The sequence below is a fragment of the Sinohyriopsis cumingii genome, chromosome 19 (assembly GCF_028554795.1).
Source record: "Sinohyriopsis cumingii isolate HCF-2022 chromosome 19, ASM2855479v2, whole genome shotgun sequence".
NCBI classification, from domain to species: Eukaryota; Metazoa; Mollusca; class Bivalvia; order Unionida; family Unionidae; genus Sinohyriopsis; species Sinohyriopsis cumingii.
In genome coordinates, this window is record NC_142979.1 from 49,833,368 (window position 1) to 49,854,108 (window position 20,741).

Genomic DNA, 20,741 nt, shown 5'->3' on the forward strand with positions numbered 1-20,741 from the left:
GCCCCATCACGTACATACCTTTCCAATATCTTCGGATCCTCAAAGGGAAGCATACACTATTTTGCTAGTTCTCTAGTCTTCCTGACTTCGTAATACTTCGGTAGAAAATACCTTATTATGACTTCACTTATTAGGTGATATTCTTGTAAATTTTGATTTTGTCCTTTTTGTCGGACTTTCTGGTCATGAAATAGACATAACTTTGTTGTTGCCGGTTTTGTTATTAAGTCATGTTTAGTTAATGAAATTGCAATAAAAATGAAAATGTTCATTGCAGAAATAATTTGTTAAAAATAGGCTGTTTATATTATTTCTTTAGTACAATTATTAAAGCACTTGCTCCTAGTTTTATGTACTGATATACAATAGTGATCAATTGGGCCCCTTTGCGGCTTGTGCCCGTTCCCATTTACGTCTTAAAATATAGAGACACAATATTGCTCAAAACATGTGCATGAACACGATTAGTTAGTTTCAAATATTTTGAATTTTACAACCAGGTTTTTGTATCTCAACACTATCGTATCCATTTCAGTTCCAAGTTTCAAGTAAACAGTTTGGCTAATATAAGTCCTGGTCATTTGGACAGTGAACCCTGACACGCGTTATATCTGACCGTGCCAGCTCGGGTCTGCTGCCTCGGTGTGACCTTGAGGAAGGTACTTAGCTCATACTTCCTTGACATTAGGTCGTGGTCAGTCACGTGTTTAAAGCACCGTTCAAACAAAAATAGAAACAGTCCACCTTTGCGCTCTTAAAAAATAAATTTTAATACTTCAATTTTTAAAATCATATTTCCAGGTGATAATGAATTACACTGCAAAAGACAGTTTACTGCGCTGCACCAATTAGTGCACTGTATAATGACCATAATGGAGAAACATGACAGCCGCCAGGTACACATTGCTTACCGTAATATAACACATTGTTTAATATGGAGAATTATATGTAGTATTGTTGAACTTCTATTTCATATTTGCCACGCATGTACTGCGCGAGGAGTGCTTCGCACAAACTTCTGATAAAGTGCATTCACATGCAGTCACAAGTAAAAACTAATACATACCCATACACAGACAATAAGAACGAAAACAAAGTACAGTACAACTACTAAAATATCTCCCCAGTGGTTCAGGCCTTCCATTGTTTCTAGGATATGCAGCTGCTATACTCTACACCTTGTCACTTGTTGACAATTAAACGTGTCGAGGTTACGGTTATCTATATATCTATCAATGGTGGTGATAAGGCAGTTGTGTTCTTATCTCTCATTGAATGATACATTCTCTTGCTAAAACGAGTTGAAGTGTTCTTAAGACGATGACTGGAAGGGTGGACAAAAAAGTGGTTCATAACAACGAATTATTAGATGGGTTGAGTAAATTATATCCTTAGGAAAGTAGTGAGAGAAAAAGACAGAGATCATTCGTAAGCTTTAAGACAGTGTCCACCAACGAATGCATCACGACAAAAAATCGAGGTGAAGACAATATAGAAAGTTAACAAAATTTAACAACTGAAGAACATATTTTCAGGAGATAACATGCAACCAGCGCATGCAAGGTCACGCGCTCGCGCGCGTGTGTGTGTTTAAATACAGCTTTCATATGATGCCATGTACTTACAGAGTTATCTCCCTATAAACAACCGTTCGTCATCTTTTTATTCATCCTGCAGCTGGAAATGTAAGAGAGAAATTGATTGCGTCCGACGTTCCATGATTCCAAGTAGATCCTTTTTCTCAAATTTATTATAAAACAGTAATTATATAACTAGTAAACTATACAGGATACGTTCTATTTAATTGGTTCCATCTTACCATATCTAAGGAAGTTTCATTAAAAAAAGAAAAAGACGCGGACACCTAAGCCAAAGAAAAGTAAATCTATCTGGAGATTTAAAGCTATTGACACAGTTCAACCTAACTGATTTTATCAGACATCGTAGATGGTGCAGGTCAATTGTACTTTTTATTAAACAAAACATCAGAGTAGTTTCGAGAATAAAATATATAATAGGTGCTTGTCACGTTATAAAGACAGCTCTCATATATACAGCTTACCTGGGGGTGGAGAATGTTGCCACGACCATGGCGACTGACCTTTTTTGTGCAAGACTGCGGTTGAAATCGGCACTATCTTCAAAGAGATAAAGTAACTGGTAAAACCGGAAGAGGTTGTTTATTCACACCTGAGCAACGGCCTAGCCGCGGGAGAAATAAATTTGACATTTGCGTGAGAAACTAGGTAGACTACATTTCAGAGAGAACCTAGTATCAAATCAGGGATGAGTTAGGGAAATATAGGCGGGGCACCTATCCGAAGCAGACCCTTATTCTGCATGTCAATTTACGATCACTTCAGTACTCGCCAGGCTTTTGACCAACGCAGGGGTGTAGCAAGTTAGGAAGCAAATTCTAATAGATGGTTCACGAATGTCGTCTTCAGCCGCCATATTTGTGGTCATTTGGTAGATTGACAGTTGACTTTATATGGTGTTTGGAAGCTGAAATAACTTCATTGAATCTCTTAATACTTTTATGAAAATTACATACTTAAACAGAACGCAAATCAAGCTTTCTGTTAGTATCTATATTTGCGATTTATAAGTTGACCTTGTTTAAATGTGCCTTGTTAAAAATGGTAAATTTTGGCAATCGGCTATAGGAGAAACTGCCAGGTTGCCCGTTGTCCAGGTAAAATGGGCACAGTATCGTCTGATAGTGACCTCATCGGGAAGCATCTATATGCGTACTCCGAATGCCCGGCATTCGTAAAAAGGTAGAGCGGGAATTCAAACTTGAAAAGCTTTTTAAGGTAAGAATTCTTTGCCCGAATTTGTGGAACATTGCAAACTGAGTGTTGTAAGTTTATACGTATTATGTAGAAATTGATAACTAGAATGATGTTGGTATGTAGAAGCTACCTTTATAGAGTTAATCTCACCTATGTATTTGAGTTGTTTACCTATCGTAACGTTCTGTAGAGAAATTAGTAGTATTCAAGATTGAATTACGTAGATTGTTAGCCTCTGCTAGGATTTAATTTGTGTAATTTGCTGATGTGTGCATCGTGTTGAATTAATGAGTTATGTTCGAACTTATACTTGTTTTAATTTTGAATTTGAATACATAGTTGTTAACATATCGGGAAGCATCTGCATATTTGTATTTGAACATTGTGTGTACCTCTAATGATTTGCAAGGTAAAGAATGCGTCTGATTGTGTGATGTTGGTAGCTACTATATCGAGAATTAAATACGTGTACTCACGTCACGGAAGTTGTGAATGTATGTATCAGGATTCGTTAATACCGATGTTGTATTATTACCCTAATTTTATCGTACACACGTGTGTGGAATATTTCGATGTGAGTGTATGCGAGACCTAATGATTTTAATCGCCTTGATGCTGATGAAAGGTTGTGTGAGGATGCGAGATTGTCCTCGTCGAAAGGGAGACTAGACTATACGTCCCTTTATATGTACAGAGAAGATTTCGGTACTGTTTGGAGTTGTTCGGGTTGGACCGAGTGACACCCAAAGGTGACGAATTAGGGAGAAGTGGTTATAGAGGTCACGGGACCATATAAAATAACGGAGGCAGAAGTTTGAAGGCAGAGCGAAGAACGAAAGTGAATGAAGTGGAAGGGTGAAGGACGTAATCGATGGATGGAAGGGATACTGGAGTACCAGTCAAGGAAAAAGAAATAATACAGATGAGTAAAATAGCAGTGGAAACATTCTCACGTTGCACATCAGATGATGAAATTGGCAGATTAAATAGGTCGACCGAGTGGAGAAATTGTGGAAATTTACTTGTGTTGTTTGAATAGTTAGATCTGTTATTAAATCGTTATTTCTCGCATTTTATTTTTTGTATATTATCCACCTTGACCGTCGGCATTGCTGACTGGGGGCTCGAAGCTATATACTCATCTATTTAAAAATTTTAAATTGTACGTCCTCCTAAGACATTAGCAAAAATACCATAGGAGACAACGTTACAGTGCTAATATAGTAGTTTGTAGTAGAGATACATTTACTTAAGGCAGTCGTTACATTATTTGTTCCATATAAGTTTTTCAATGACTTGTTCTGCTGATGTTGTGTTGTCGATGATATAGATAGGAAGGACACGGATGGACAGTCACCATGTTTTGTTCCTCTACGTGGAATACAAAAAATTTAACTACATGAAAGTTTCAATCACAAGTGCTCTGTGTGTGTAGTGTGTACTAGATCAGCCACACACAAACACTCAAACCGTTTAAATCGCTTTAATTCTGGGGTCACGGATATATTTTTCAAAACCAACAATCCCTCCAAGTCCCGTTTGTGCTGTCTCAGTAATTGTTCTTAGTTTAAAACTCAGATCCCTATACGGTAACCTTTCTGAACTACTTTTTTATTTCTATAAAACAAAAATATATCCCCACCCCAAGCCCACAATATCTAGACAAAACTCATCGTATGGCTAAAAGGTAAGAAAAATAAAACAGTCTCTAGTGTATGTAAAACGAAATGAATGTTCTGGCTAACATACAAGAAGCATGATAGTGTATCTAGTGTACAGGAAACATGTAAAACTAAACACAGAAACGTAACAATAAAACAAAATTTATCATATGGTTATCGGACGATAAACGTAACATAAGCAATAAACGAGCTATAAAAATCCAATCCCGGTGCATACAAAATAAATCTACAAACTATGAAAGAAACTTGACCTCCCACCTGCTGGTGGTATGTGGTGAAGTTGTGATATAACTACCTCGAGATTCTTTGGGTACTAAGGTTAGCAAAAGTTAAATATAGTAATTGTCCCCCCCCATATATATATATATATATATATATATATATATATATATATATATATATATATATATATATATATATATATATATGTGTGTGTGTGTGTGTGTGTGTGTGTGTGTGTGAAAGATAATTTGCCTGCACTTAAATAGCGTGTCATCTACATAGAAGAATTAATTTACTAGACATATTGAATGAAGCAATGTACATTATCTGCCCAAATCTGAGCAAAATTGTAAAAATCTCAGTTGCAGCTCGAAGAAGCTAAATTATCCAAAAATATATTTTTTCCCATACATCTTAGTATAATTGAAGTTTAAAATATTCGTAGATTTTTATCTGCATTTGTTTTTAAGTTCGCGTGGCATACATATTGTAGGCATGTAATCAAAGCGCTGTATATTGTCAATTAATCGCTACTAATTAAATCATTCATACGTAATGGAAATTTGTCGACGGTAGGCGAAGGAACGTTGAATATGAGTGTAGAGCAGGGGATTATGCAACAGTGACTCACTACACTTCCATACCAAGCCGCACCAAGCTCTTTAGATGCCGATGGTGTCGTTCAAGCTACTGAATCTCCGGAATTAATGACTATTAATACACAGTAGATTCCATGAAGCAAACCATTAAGCGAACTGTTCAATTTTTATTTATGTTGCACAGTAAATGGATAATGCGACTTGTTAGATCCCTTGTTTAATGTATTGTAAGTCACCAAAAAAGAATATTTGTTCTGTAACAGCTAAAAGACTCAATGCATCACACCCATCTACAAACTATTATAAACACAGATTTAAAAGTCTGTCTGTAAAACTGTTATATGCGACCTTGTCTTTGAAAAGGTTGTCTTTTGACGTTTTGCCTCTGAAATGTTTGTGAATATGGTTTTCACTATAAAAAATACAAACTGACCGATGGCCTTCCGATCGCTTTTTTCCCCACTGATTTGCAATATGTTCGTCAATTTGGAGTCTATCTATAAAATCCAAGAAGGAAGACCATGACAATTAAAGAAATGGCTGCATTAAGATTTAGCATTTTAGCAATCAAAGGTTTTTCATTCAAGAAAGCATCCGTCTGAGCTAGAGTCATCACCGTGTCCGCCTCTGATGAGCTTTCCGGAATTCCACAGACTACATCTAACCAGCGCCGAAATGCCCCAACGTTGGTGGGTGCACCATCTGACAGGCCATCGCTGATCTGCGTGGTCGATAGTCCTGGTGTGACAATAATAATAATAATAATAGTATAAAGGAAACCTATCATTTGATACAAATATTCCCTGGAACGTAATTATGAACTATTGAAATAGCTTATATTTACGTGCAACAAATTCAATTTGGTGTCAGATATTCCAAGGTCCATTTGCTGATTTAATTTATCCAAAGATGGATTTGAACAAAAATGTTTTGTTTCACCACATATATATTTTAGCGTGACGTTTGAAAAAATGTTTCGATGGCAGAAATCTCACAGAAATTTATGTGATGCATTTCGCGACTAAATGTAACAATATAGTGATTTTAATATTATAACAAAACAAGAAGCATATACCATTTGATATTTCACCCTTTGGTGTATTGTCACGAATTTCCTCGATATCCTTCTTTCCTGAGGTTTTATCAGCACGTGTCCACCACATTACCATCTGCAGCTGTAAGAGACGCACAATGTCATAATATACTAATTGGAAATGTAGTTATTACCGTCTCGGATTGAGCTTAGCAGCGGCTACACTGACAAATCGGAATTAACCACGTTTCAGAGAGAGCGTTAGTCTAAATCTCCACGACTAAGTGATGGGTACTAATGATACTAATTAGTTACAGTGGGTGCTAATGTTACTAATTAGTTACGATGGATACTAATGTTACTAATTAGTTACTATGGGTAGTAATGTTACTAATTAGTTACGATGGATACTAATGTTACTAATTAGTTACGATGGGTACTAATGCTACTAATTAGTTACGATGGGTACTAATGTTACTAATTAGTTAAGATGGGTACTAATGTTAAAAATAAATGTAAAGTCAGAATGTATGTATACTGACTTCTGCTACCATTGTATGGAAACGTATTAAGTACTACATAGTGCGATTTTGACTGAAATGAGCAGGAACTGATCACCACTGCAATACAGGCGAATCTTAAAGAAGTTTAAATATTGTAGCTAGTTTCAGAAACTGCTTAGCTTCTACGTGATCTGTCATTGCTATAGGAAGGTGACAAATGCCGCTTTCAATCCGAAACTGGTCGGTCTCGAGACAATGGCACATTATAAGGCATCTTTCCCTAATTCTGCCATTTGTGGGGAAAATGCTAGTATATGATGTCATATTGTAATCATGGTAAAATTACCATAAAAAGAGAAATATGTGACTGTATGCGTTTCTCACTAAGATTGTTTTAAAGAGGCGGACGTAAAACAGGTTGCAATTGTTGCATCATGAAATATCATTGTCAATGAACAAAACGGTAAGATTTTTATTTCATAACCCAAGATGATCTGATGAATACCACTAGCAGGCCGATATATTGGCAATGTCTTCGGCCCATCGATTATTTCGTTGTTTATGGGGTTAATCGAGTGCTTGGTAATTGGTCACTTGCAGGAGTGTGGTGCTGTGGGAATGGCATTCCCTTACTTTTTTTTTTTGGCGATCGCCATTGTCCCCTTGCATCTGAGTGATATGTGTTCCCTCACGTTCTCTCACTTATTTATTTCGCACTACACCCCTGTTCACAAGTATAATCATTCTAGTGTAAAGGACGGGGGAATGAACGTGGAAACAGTGCTAAATACGTTTAATTCCTTTCATCCAAAGCAGAAAAACCTTACTTTTGAAAACTCAGTCGTGTATGTAAATTTTGTTATCATTGCGGTTTATGAGGATTCCTTATCATCGTCATTATCACCACTTCAGACTATTACAAGCGTCAAAGCATTGTGCCGCCACTTATTTACATACATGAATAACTACTACAACTTGTAAAATAAATAGCGGGTACCAAACATTGAAGACACGGCGTGTTCAGGGATTGGATAGAACGTTTACCTCTTCTTCTGGCTGTGCTTTGGTCATTAGGCTAACGATGACGATGGTAAGGGATGTTATTAAGAACGCCAGTTGGCCGAAGTATGTGTAATGGACATTGTACAAGATGGCCGGCCGAGACTCCACCTCACCGCACTCTGGAGCCGGATATGCAAAGTCAATGGACATGCGTATTACGCCGCACAGGTGACCTACTAGAATTCCGAAGAAGGCACCCTGAATAAAGGCAGAAATCCGGCAAGAAAGATACATTAAAAATAAATAAATCTCTCTGGTATCGGTTTATAGTATAACTTAGTATATTATAATATTTGTGTGCAGGTTTAAAAACTGAATGCTTGCAAAAACATCAGTGGTACATGCGTTAGACACATTTAAGTTTAAGAATCGCTTTCAACTTCACACACGTTTTGATGACATTAATGGAATTTAACTTCATACGAAGATAGAATATTGGGCATCAAATCGTCCATACAGATAAAAAAAAAATTTTCGATTATTGCATTATATACTGTCGCATAATTCATTATGACGATAGGTTGCCCAAAAACCGTTTATTAACTGTTTCAATTGCTTTGAATAAAATTAACCAACCCATTAATACCTTTAAAAAGACACAAATTCCTTCTAATCTAGCGCCTCCATTTTGGGGGTGATTGGAAATAATCAACCATACTTAAACGTCATCCACACTAAATGTGATGTATGAAGCACGTACTTAGGCAAAGATATTTCTTGTAACTGAACATGTTATATCGAAAACCATTGCCATTTTGTCTATGATGAACTTACGTATTCGTTCATCCTCTTCCAGAGAATAGCCCAGAGGAAAAGCGCACCTATTGGAGTTCCTAGATACCCCTGCACGGCCTGGATGTAAATGAAGAGCTGTCCACTTTGGGAGGACCGCACAAGAGGAATCCACAGGATGCTGATTCCGCACAGCCCCACGATAAACACCCTGTTAAGAAGAGGGCAGAGGTTATTTCTGCTTTCACAAGAAACCACGATAAATACTAAACATCATCTCAAACAGAGGTCAAATGTAATATAGTGTTTTCGCACCATACAACATTCAACAACCTAATCCACGCAGTCATTGCATACCGAATCATGATAAGACCTTCTGAAAACGAGATGCGTCAATGTTTTTGTTTCTCCGTATATCTCACACAGAATAACGATAAATATCTCTCCATCGAGAGGACGGAGATTAGTGAATTATCTCATGAAAGTAACGTTCAGAGTGAACCAAGAGAAAGCCATTTAAGATTATGCGCTCTTCTAATCATAGACATAGAGTTCTGTATGGAATTACACGTTGCTAGGCAGCGTTTAAGCATCACATTGGTAATTTTAGCCTAGTACCTGCCGACTATGAGAAGCTCCCTCTCTGTGGCCTGTTTCCTCACTTTCCGCCAGAGGTCCATTGTGAAAATCGTACTGGCGCTGTTGAAGATGGAGGTCAGGGAACTCATTATGGCCGAAAGCATAACTGCCATCATTAGTCCTCGCAAGCCTGAAGGAAACCCACAGTTTTAGTAAGATATACATTGTGGACTGTGAAAGTAAAGTTGAGGTATTTACAATCTGGCTTCATTTGTACATATTCTGTTTGAAAAAGAAACGCAAACACCGGCTCAAAATCCTAAACTCATGCATTTTCATAATGTTTCTATGGACAACGTTAAAATCAAAGACCACACCTGCAAGTGTATGATTGGGCTCTGTTTGTTTATAGTTTGAGTTAGTACTTTAAAGTTTTCAAAGTACGGTGACAAACTAACCTGTTGGCATCAACTCGAGGACAAGCTTGATGTAGGCAATGTTAGAACAGCCAACGGGGTTACCACAGGCCTTTTCACAAACGTCCGCGTCAATACATGCCACGTCATCTGCAATTAAATGTTACAAATAAATATGACATTATTTCCTGAGAGAAAATTGTGAAGTTAATATTAAGTTTTAGTTGACACAGTTCTACTACATAAATTGTTAAGTAAAATGCATTTTATATAATCTGTTTTATTATCATACCGGTTAGTCCACGTTGGAACCTTAAAAATCCGCTCTTTCAAGCGGCCATCTCACTCAAACACAATGAAAACAAGAAGTTTAGGGCCTGCATTTTGACCCCACGAACAAAGCATTGTTGTAAAACATGTGACCTTGACTTCAGACAGAGTCAGAGAGAGAGAGAGAGACAGAGTCCAATTATGCAGAAAATCCATTCAGGGGTTTAGGAAATTAAATCAAATCAAAAAAACCTTTAATCAAAATCTTAACACAATTTTCTACGAAGATGACTTGATCACGAGGTCAGAGTTTCATGCGCGCGTGATGCAGAATTGATTGTCTTTGGTTCATAATAATTTATTCCAAATATTAAGAAGGTACATGAAGAGGTTTAGGAAATATAAGCAATTAAAAAACTGTAACTAACACCTGAACTTAACTTGGATTTTATAACTGTGACCATGAAGTAGAATGGGCAAGCGAAAATATGGCTGAATGAATTGTTTTTGTTTCGTATCTGTTCACAACAAATATGAAGAAAATACATCAAGGGGCGTATGAAATACACGCAAATGAAAAACGTTAAGCAAAACCAAAACCAAAAATAAAACAAGACAAAAACAAAAAAGACAAGAAACATTGCCGCCTCCAGAAAAGTGATTGCAGTGTCTCGTTTCTCGCTAATGTGCACACAACAAAAACGGCAACACAAAAAAGAGAAGACGAAAAAAAAAAGCAAAAACAACTGTAACAAAAGTTCAAGTTTGGATTTCTACACATTGTAAGTGAGCATGCGATCAATCTAAATAGCATTATATATTCAGGTTTTTCTGAGTAATGCTCACATGTTTCAGCTAAGTAAAAGATGACACCAAAAAATCAGCTTTGGAAGTGATAAGAAGTGTAGACATTCCAGCTTACCATGCAGTTAAATGTCCATAATACGTACAAAATCACTTAGAAAATTATAGAAGCATTGCCAAAAAGTATCGCTACCGCCCATGTTCATGATTTTATGAAGTTATTTACTGCCTTTCATTATCACTATCGTTCTTCGTCGTCATCATCGTCGTCGTCATCGTCGTCCTCATTCTCAAATTAAGACAAAATGTTCAATACCTGGATATAAAGCTCGGCTAATCATCCCGGGGAAAATCATTATGAAGAGAGGCAACAGCTTCAGGTATCCTGCTATCAGAGACCCTGCCTTTGCATGAGACAGGTTTTTCGCTGCCAGTGTTCGCTGTACTATTACCTTGGTAAAATGACGATGAAAATATTCTTTTATCCATTTATTTTGTAAGTACTTAATTTCATTAGTCATATAATTCACATCTTTCAGTATTTGGCTGGTCATAACAATAGCAACGAAATTTCGTTCTAATATTCCACCTGCTTTATACTAATTCGACGCATCAAATATTTTCAACTTGCGCTTGATTGACTAGATTTTGTTAAAGTAAATTTTGTATCCTCTGTCAATAGCAGATATTGAGCTCCAAAAAAGCCTGAATTCTGATAAACTGTCTGAGATTTTTTCAATATTATCCTTATAATCCTGCTTTTGTTTTCCATGCCCGAATGTGCTGGAATTGGCCTCGTTCGTCGGAAAAACGAGAATTTTGTTTTTGTTCGATTGAGAAAGATAATCTGTTACAGTTCTATGGTCTCAAACTAGTTAACAATAAAGAACAAAACCAAGTTTTGTATAACTGAAATATAAGTTTAATTCCCTAAAACACAAAGTGAAAGAATTAAAAATAACTCACAATATGGTGACTGAATTCCTAAATTTCTCAAAGTTCTATCAATTCCATAGTTCAGAGTAATCTGAATAAGTTCCAAAGGTATTTCGAATATTGTCACTGGTGTATTGACGTGTCAGCAGTACAGAAAAAAAATCACTCATATAATCTCAAAATGTCTTTATATGAATTTACGGTAATTCCAATATAGATATTAATCTAAATGTCTTTCAATTAATTCACAGCTATTATATATCCAAAGAGTATTTAACTGAGTGTTAGAGTACTGCGATTTCAACTAATGATTATATCAAATAGGTGAATCAATCATCTCATATAACGCGTAAGTGAACAACAGTATTACTAAGATTGTCTAATTCCGCGTAATAATTATATTATATGCAAAACCAACACGCAATAGTCACGCAATTGCACTGTCACAGTGCAATAGAGGGCTTTGAATGACTCATTCTTGGTATTTCGAAATACCCTAGCAGTAAAAAATCAGCTGATATACACTGGTTAATCAGGAAATACGTCAGGAGCCGTTTAAGAAAATCCACGTCCTCCATTCACAAGAAGTTATGTCCTCAAGGTATCACGTGATGTTTATCTGAGCTATTAATTCTGCTTAACCTTGAAACTTATGAGCGAAACAACGTACACTCTACATGACTTATCTTTAAAGTGCAGACTACGATCATAGGACATTAGCATTAAAAATGTCATTAACTTATATATATATATATATATATATATATATATATATATATATATATATATATATATATATATATATATATATATACAACATGGCTTCCTCACATGAGCAATCTATGTTAAGATGCAAATAAATGAAATATAAGGTTACCTGGTCGCAGCACCAGTACCAGATACAACCCACGCTGCTCTGAAGAATAAGACCAGGCCAAGGGTTATCTGATGTCACAGGATGACGTAGAATATGAAAGGAATCAGATCGTGGCAGTCCACACGTGCTGTTTGAGTTTCGAATGGACGGGATTGCCTCCATGTAAAGGTGTTCCAGATTGTTGTACCCACCAATTTTATAAAAACCTGTTACATAATAGGTTATTGATGTCTTTATTTATGTAATGACAATTATACAGCGGGAAATCCTAAGACATATTCGCCCCAATATGACAATACCTGTTTAAAACCGTATTTGTCAATCGCAATAAACTTGCAGTATAAAATTCGATGACTTTAATTCTTTATGTATTGATAATTTTGAAATGTGCAATCTATGTTAGACACCCTTTTCCCCATAACTACAGTGCTTACTGGTTACTTTAGGATTTGGATATGCATTTTAGATTTTAATACGAGCCCCTCAAAAGGACTGACGCTCTACTGGGCGAAAATAATTCCCAGGAATTCAAGGTAAGACAATTTCTTCTATTTAACTGCCTATTCTTGAAACAATCTCTGATATTCTTCAGCTACAACAAGATATTCGTATTAGTGAACGTGGTATACATGTTGGATGTCAGCTTGGCACCATTTTCATTCAGGGCAATGTGGACGTCATTAGAAGTCTTTTGGTACTGACATAACCATCCATTTGGAGAGCAGAAGAGATAACAATATTTTCAAGACATGACTTTCCATTCAGGAGTAACAATAAGAAGATCCTCAAGACGTCTGCTGTCTCGGTCATACTAGACGTCAGATCGGCACCATTTGTACTTAAGACAAGCTCAACATCTTAAGAAGTCTTCTCGTGAAAACCCCATGCCACTATTACTTTCTGTTAAAGTAGAGGTGTGATAACAAGATTTTCAGGACGGCTGCTATGGCGTCCTCATTGGATGTACGAATGGCATAATTTCCTTTTTAAGACCAGTTAGACATCATAAGATGTCTTCAAGTAAAAACCACATGCCGAAACGACAATCCCTACTGGAGATATTAGCGAAAAAAAGAATTTTTAATATGGCTCCTTTGGTTTCCATATTGGGTGTTAGTCAGTACCATTAATATTTAGGACCAACAAGACATCGTAAGATGTCTTTTAGAAGAAATATCATGTTGATACAACCATCCAATCAGGAGGAGAACCGATAACAACATTTTCAAGATGGATGTCGTGGTGGCCAGATTGGACGTCTGATGGGCACTAGTTTCATTTATAATCAACCCAATATTATTGAAGTCTTTTAGTGAAAACCTCATGTTGATATGGTCATCAATTCAGGAAGAGTAGTGATAAAAAGATTGTCAAGAGGGACGCTGTGGCAGCCATATTGGATATTCAAGAGGGAGCTGTGGCAGCCATATTAGATGTTTAAGCAGCTCCATTTTTACTGAGGACCAATTGAACCATGGAACAAATGCATGTGTAAAGCTTCAAGGCAATCCTACTGGTAGTATGTGATATGATTAGCGATATCAGACATGTCTAGGATTCAATTTATAACATTTAGAAATATGATCAGTCTATAAATATTAGTAGATCTTATAAGAATCCATTGGTTTTTAAAGATAAAATTATGGAAACCAGTTGACCAATTTCTCTATTTGGCTAACCTTGTCGAGCAAAAAGATTGAACTTATTCAACGAGCTTCATAGAAATTTAAGCTGAAAAGATGAAAGATTAAATTAATTACTTGGCAAAAATCATTTATTATATACAAAAATCTCGTCGTAGTTTAGTGAAATACACCTGAAGCACATTTAGATGGTACGGACATTAAGCCTTTATATATAATGAAGCCATTTGTGACGTAATATTACACATTTATTATTATATACTTTATCCACATAACTACATAAGAGTTTCATATGGCAAAGAGATACCTCCAGCCCGTCAGGCGGAGATGTATTCATTCGCCACATGAAGTTAGTTCTTTCCTTAACTTGAGACAAAACACGAAAATGCAGTTATTTATTTCTCAAATAGCCCTTATTTATGCTGTTGAAATATTTTCTCTATAAAGTGTGAACAGAAATTAAAATAAACATGACCCTTACGTGTTTGATTGGGTGTATTGAACCAAATCAAGCCGCAGACATCAATGAAAATCCTTCATTAGTATCAGGCTAGGTGTACGATATTGAAATATGGACTGATACCCTTACAAAATACCAGATCAATCATACAGGATTAGATGGGTATGGAATAAACACAATTAACACTCATTCTGAATTACTAAAACTATTCAATATTTTCCCGTCCTGAACACAGATGACGTCCGATTGAAGCCGAACATTTGCACTTCCGACGTCAGCCATTTCTAATTTATTATCCAAAATTATAGCGGTTGGAGACGACGATAACAGAGTAAACAAAACGTATTTTTCGAGATTTTAGAGGGATCTTTTAATGTGACATTGCAAATAATATGAAGAAGAAGAAAAAATTGTGGTTAATAAACTAGTTAATGTTACAGTATGACCAGAAAATGATATAATTTTTTTACAAGACTTTCTACAGCCAGCATTTATATTGGTTAAATTCGCATAATGTTACACGGAAACATTAGAAATACTTAGCTCATAAGACCAGACTAGAACTACTTATATATTCATACGACCTACTTGTCTGCTTAGACAATATTTGCAAACATGAGTTATACTATATTTTTTTATTTACATCTGGAGAGTCGTCATTACTTTTATTAAATTTTATAATGATAAGAATTGGCCTTCACATTTTGCAGGAGTCATGAAGCTTGTAGAACAATTACACACTATGCATGAACAAAGAACTGCCGTCTCAAAGGACAGAGACGCACATACAGTACAGTCAAGTGCTGATTTTATGCTGAAATCTTGTTATCTGCTACCTAAAGGCAATATATTATATTCCGATATTAATAACGCCTGATTACTTACAGGAGTTTAGATTCTTCATCTGCACAACGAGAAGGAGTACTACTATTTTAAGAAATGTCATCACTTTTATGTGGTGTCGTAAAAAAGTACGAATAGGGTTCCATTATTGAGGATATACGACGGGGAGGGGTCTTTTAAATGTATTAGGTTTAAGTCCAACTGTCTCTGTTTCTTTTTTGTTGTTTCAGTGACGACTTTACAAAATAATGGTTGTATATTGCTTAATGGTTTAAAACACGCAATAAATAGGTTATCTTGAATCATTGTTTTGGCGGATCAATTCGCAACCTCATCGGCCACTGCAAAAACCATTAATCCGCATGACTATTTTTGAGTAAAAATTCAATACCACATACATATAATATCGAAAACAAAATATGAAATGAGCTCATGTAACCTCATTACAAGAAATGCATACGATAAATTAGGCAAGGATAAGTAGTCTGACCTATTCCAACAAGAGCGAAAGAGCCGAGTGTCATGACTACTGTCTGGAAGGTGTCAGTATAGATCACTGCTGCAAGACCACCTAAAAAAATAAATAAATAAATAAATAAATAAATAAATAAATAAATAAATCTTTTTAAATGGAATCCGTCAACTACTATTTTGTGAGGCAAGCAAGAAATTTTAAACCGCATAAACTACAACAGAATATTACTGAAAACTGCCTTGACGTAGGTTCTCTTGAAAGGAATTACCCAGGGTTAGTACTCTCTCATTTTAACTTATTGTAGTAAAGAATGAACTCAAAGGAAAAATCCAGGCGATGGTATAATCTGCAGTCAGACGAATATTTATTAAATATCTTTTTTTTAATGGCCCCTAACGTATAAAGGTGCCTTGGTTTAGGGAGCCCTGGGCTCGGCTTTTACATTCAAATGTATATTTAAAATCATTTCTATTTCGTGAACTGAAAGGTCAGTTATAGTTTATCGTTGCAAAGATAGCAAATACACTTTCCTAAGTCATAGAAAACCTATCCGTAATAAAAATTATATGCCAAAATGAACAAAAATACAAATACAAAAAAGCAAAAGAAACCAACATTCACTTTTATCCATTTAATGACATTTTCTGAATATTTGTATGAACGTATAATCAGTAGCGGTTGAGGACTACTGCTTCAAAGGAGCAAACTCACCTAATACAGTGTAAAATCCTGTGACCAGAAGGAGAGCGACGATGGATAGATACATATCCCAACCCAGAGACAACTGAATAAACAATGCTCCGGCAAAAATACTGACCTGAAGATAAAGAAATTGGCACAGTGATGAATGAAAACAAATTGACGAGTTAAATCTTTTAAAAGTAGATATTCATCTAATTATCTACGATTTCTTGCATCTCGATCAGGTCATCTATGTTCATAGTATTGAATGTCTTAGCTGATGATTTTGTTATATATTTTTTAAATTTTCAACATATACGTTAAGTTCAGAAGTGTGGTAGATCCTTCGTACATTTTTTTCTTCACTGATATTTTTAATATTTCTTTTCCTTCATTCTTGTCTATCTTATCATCACTGTATTTATTTCTTCTGTGGATTTTATGCTAAATATTCGCATTGTCCTTTAAAAAGTCCCATTTTTACTAAATACTGAAGTTGCAAGTCTGCTGCCCTTTCTGGCAGAACATATAAGTTGTCCCACGATACAATGACCATAAACATCTTCCGAAAAGGGTATATACATTGTCTCTGCTGAAACAAATTTAGGGAACGCTCCGGTGGCCTAGTGGTTAGAGCGTCCGCTGATACGGGAAATCGCGGATTCAAACCCCGACCAAGTCATACCAAAGAATTACAAAAAATGGTACTAACAGTTGCCTCGCTAGGCGCTCAGCATTAAGAGGTTAGTGTTAGGACTGGTCGGCCTGGTGTCAGGATAATGTGACTGGGTGGGACATCATGCTACATGTCTGCGGCATGATGCCCCAGTACTAGACATCACTATAAACTGCCACACTGCAGACATCGTAGTAAAATGTCTGAAAAATTGTTAAAGCTATGTTAAAAATCCAAATCACACGTATCACAACAAATTTGTATGAAGTGTTCCTGATGGTTAATTAAGGATTGTATAATTATTTTATTGCTAATGGTAGTAGTATCTTTATTGAACCGATATGTTTAAAGGATCAATGAAAGTTCACAAGACGTCAAAATTGAAAAGAAACAACAGTCCATTGAAGGGACAAACACTTCCCTGACTGAACATAATTTCTAGTAGTTTTTTTCCTTTTAAATGCTGAGTGCTCAAACTATCTTTTATACACTTCAGCGATAACAAGATTTTCAAATTAGCTTCTGTGGTGGACATACTGGTTATCAGCTTGGCGCCATTTTCAGTTAGGACCAACAAAGCATCTTTATAAGTCTTCTGGTGGAAACGCCGCGTTGATATGTCTTTCTGGAGGAGTAACGATAAAACGAAATCAGATTGACACCATTTCTATTTGGTACAAACTAGATATCATAAGAAGTCTTTTGGTGAGAGTACAATGTCGCTACGACCAAGAATCTAGGAGTAGTGTTGATAAGAAGGTTGCCAGATGGCCCTTGTGGCAGTCTTATTAGAAGTCGGATCCGCAATATTTTCATTTGCAATCAACAAAACATCATTAGAAGTGTTTCAGTGAAAACATCATGCTGATATGGCCATTCATTCAGGAGAACTAGTAATGAAAAGATTTTCAATATGGCCACTGTGGCAGGCATAGTGAATGTCTGAATTGCACCATTTGGACCAACACGATATAAGAAGTCGTTAAGTACCATTTTAATACCATCATCCATTCAGGAGGAGTAGTAATAACAATATTTTCAAGATGACCGATATGATAGCCATACTAGACATCAGATCGGCACCATTTTCATTTTGAACCAGCCATACATCATAGTAAGTCTACTGGCGAAAACCCAAAGAAAATAATAATTTTCGTTCAAGAGGAAATTTTCATGATATCCGTATTGGGCATCAGATCGGCCCAGTTTTCACTTAGGGACAATTAGATATCCAAAAGAATTGTTTTAGTGAAAACCGCATGTTGATATGGGGGAGTAGCGATAACAAAGTTTTCAATATGGCCAACTTGGCAGCCATATTGGGTGCCCGAGCAGCACCATTTTCAGTTAGGACCAATTAGACCATGGGATGAATGTATGTGTGTAAAGTGCCACGGCAATGCTCTATGTGGCTTAGGAATAGTTGCAATAACATACTTGTGCTAACGGACGGAAGGACAAATGGATTTAGGGCTAAAAAAGGCAGACGGACGACGGGGCAATCCATAAGCTCTTTTGGTCTATGACCAGTAGAGCTCAAATAAAGTTTTTAAAATAAATCACCATTGAGAGAAGAAGGGAATATTTATTTAGTGATATATAACGATATTACATAATTTACGTACCAGATGATATTACATCATTTACTTTCCAAATAATATTACAACATTTTCAATGCTTCCTGAGCAGTTTACCTGAGAAAAAGATGTGGACATGTACATGCGGATGAATAAATAAAGTAATAACAAGAAATAATTAAAATATACAGATTCAAGGTGTGGCCAAAATAGGACAGAAACCCTGCAGAACTGTAGCTGACAGTAAAACAGTCTATAAACTTAACTGTATGCCTTACCGCAAGCTTTGTAACTATGTACAGAATAACCGCCAAGACGCTGATGTAGATTCGCAGTCGCTGTCCTCCAAATCGTTTCTGTAGATACTCCGGCAGGGTGTACACCTTCAAAATGAATCCATTTTTAGAGAATTAATATAATATATATTGTTAAGTGTCAAAGGAAAAAGGACTTGATATGCGTGCCATACTAACAATCATTGACAATATTTCATATTAATTTGATACATTATCTATGTATTTATAGAGATATTAAGAAAAAAGGAAACATTTCAAATAAGTATGTTTTCAATCCGTTTGCAACCATATTACTTCTATTTATGGAATGGAAATATATGTAAACTAGAGTGAAAATAAAATGTTCGAAAATTGCGACCCAAATAATGCTGCATCGAAGTATTCTATACAGCATAATTTCCGTAAGGATGGTATGAGAATGAGAGTTCGAGACCGCAGTTCGAGACTAGGATCAAAGCCTTCTATTCCCCATGGCCTCGACCTCGCTTAACACACCCATGAAAGTGCGATGATTCTCTCGTGAATGCAAACACAGGATCGCTTGACTTTGCGAACTGGAATAGGTGTACACATGTGGGCTGAAATCACAGACACACGCGGTTCGAAAATCATCAGCAAAGAAAGGTCATGGGTTGAGAGCTGTAGTACTGTGAAGTCGTAGACAGAACGATATACACAGGCAAATATTTATTCAAATTTTAGAATTTTTTTTCATTTCAACCAACACGGTCTCGAAATCAGCCATGCTAATATTTTTTCTTCAGTATAGTTTACTGATTATAGCAAGGCCACTCTGCGCTGTAGCAAGAAATTTCTCATTGATGTGCATTTACGAATGCATCCGTAACGAACTTATCTTGCCAGCACCGCTTGCAACATCGGATACCATTGACATAGCCTCGGGCAAATCCGACTGGTGTACCGATGATGGTTCTGTTGCTACAATTTCAGCAAACCCAAGGCCATCGGTGATTCCGCAAATAGCATCTACGACCACACACACACACACACACAGACACACACATGCGCGCGCGCGTTTATATTTCGAGAGATTTTTGTTTGTTGCATATCATCTAGCAGTTGTTGGTTCCGCTTCGATTATTTTCCCGGTAACTTTGAGGGTCCAGCAGACCACTTCTATTAGTAATGTGATTGCAGAGTATAATTGCTTAACAGGCAGACCTTCTCCGGACTCATCACGGCCGTGTGTAAGACACATGCACTTCTAACCAAGCACTCTTATTTACAGGTACAATTACCATACGCTTAAAATGCGCAGGTGTATTTTTTCAGCGTTTCGTGAATCTTTGCCCAAGCTTTGTCTGTTTCACTATTAACGGCCTCAGTGTCATCACGGGTCAAGATTGTAGGGGCAATACTATGAAACCTAGATCTGCGATTTTTAATGCACCATTGTCAGATTAAATGGTGTTAAGTTCTTTTTGACAGCACGTTGTTTCCCGAATATCACACGTATACAAATTTCAATCACAGTGCATGAAAGTTGCAGAGACATACGCCAACGTTCTCCCCATTAAACCTGTTGCAAATAGGAAATTTTTCAATCAATTTGCCTAAAC

General features: G+C 36.4%; 2 protein-coding genes across 3 annotated transcripts in view; both read right to left on the bottom strand.

The window, feature by feature from the left end:
* Positions 1-1,189, bottom strand: part of LOC149775682 (sodium/glucose cotransporter 4-like) — a 40,228-nt gene extending 39,039 nt beyond the window's left edge. The window contains exon 1 of the mRNA XM_089943510.1: positions 1,067-1,189. Coding sequence (XP_089799636.1) covers positions 1,067-1,144 — 78 coding nt within the window. The 5' untranslated portion in view covers positions 1,145-1,189. The remainder of the gene's footprint in view (positions 1-1,066) is intronic.
* Positions 1,190-5,452: 4,263 nt separating this feature from the next.
* Positions 5,453-20,741, bottom strand: part of LOC149775683 (sodium/glucose cotransporter 4-like) — a 33,073-nt gene continuing 17,784 nt past the window's right edge. For both annotated transcript variants that reach the window (XM_089943395.1, XM_089943394.1), the window contains 11 exons: positions 19,144-19,248; positions 16,643-16,748; positions 15,947-16,027; positions 12,511-12,716; positions 11,014-11,149; positions 9,666-9,773; positions 9,247-9,397; positions 8,671-8,839; positions 7,879-8,094; positions 6,374-6,473; positions 5,453-6,036 (listed from right to left, as the gene is read on the bottom strand). In XM_089943395.1, coding sequence (XP_089799521.1) covers positions 5,792-6,036; positions 6,374-6,473; positions 7,879-8,094; positions 8,671-8,839; positions 9,247-9,397; positions 9,666-9,773; positions 11,014-11,149; positions 12,511-12,716; positions 15,947-16,027; positions 16,643-16,748; positions 19,144-19,248 — 1,623 coding nt within the window. In that variant the 3' untranslated portion in view covers positions 5,453-5,791. The remainder of the gene's footprint in view (positions 6,037-6,373; positions 6,474-7,878; positions 8,095-8,670; positions 8,840-9,246; positions 9,398-9,665; positions 9,774-11,013; positions 11,150-12,510; positions 12,717-15,946; positions 16,028-16,642; positions 16,749-19,143; positions 19,249-20,741) is intronic.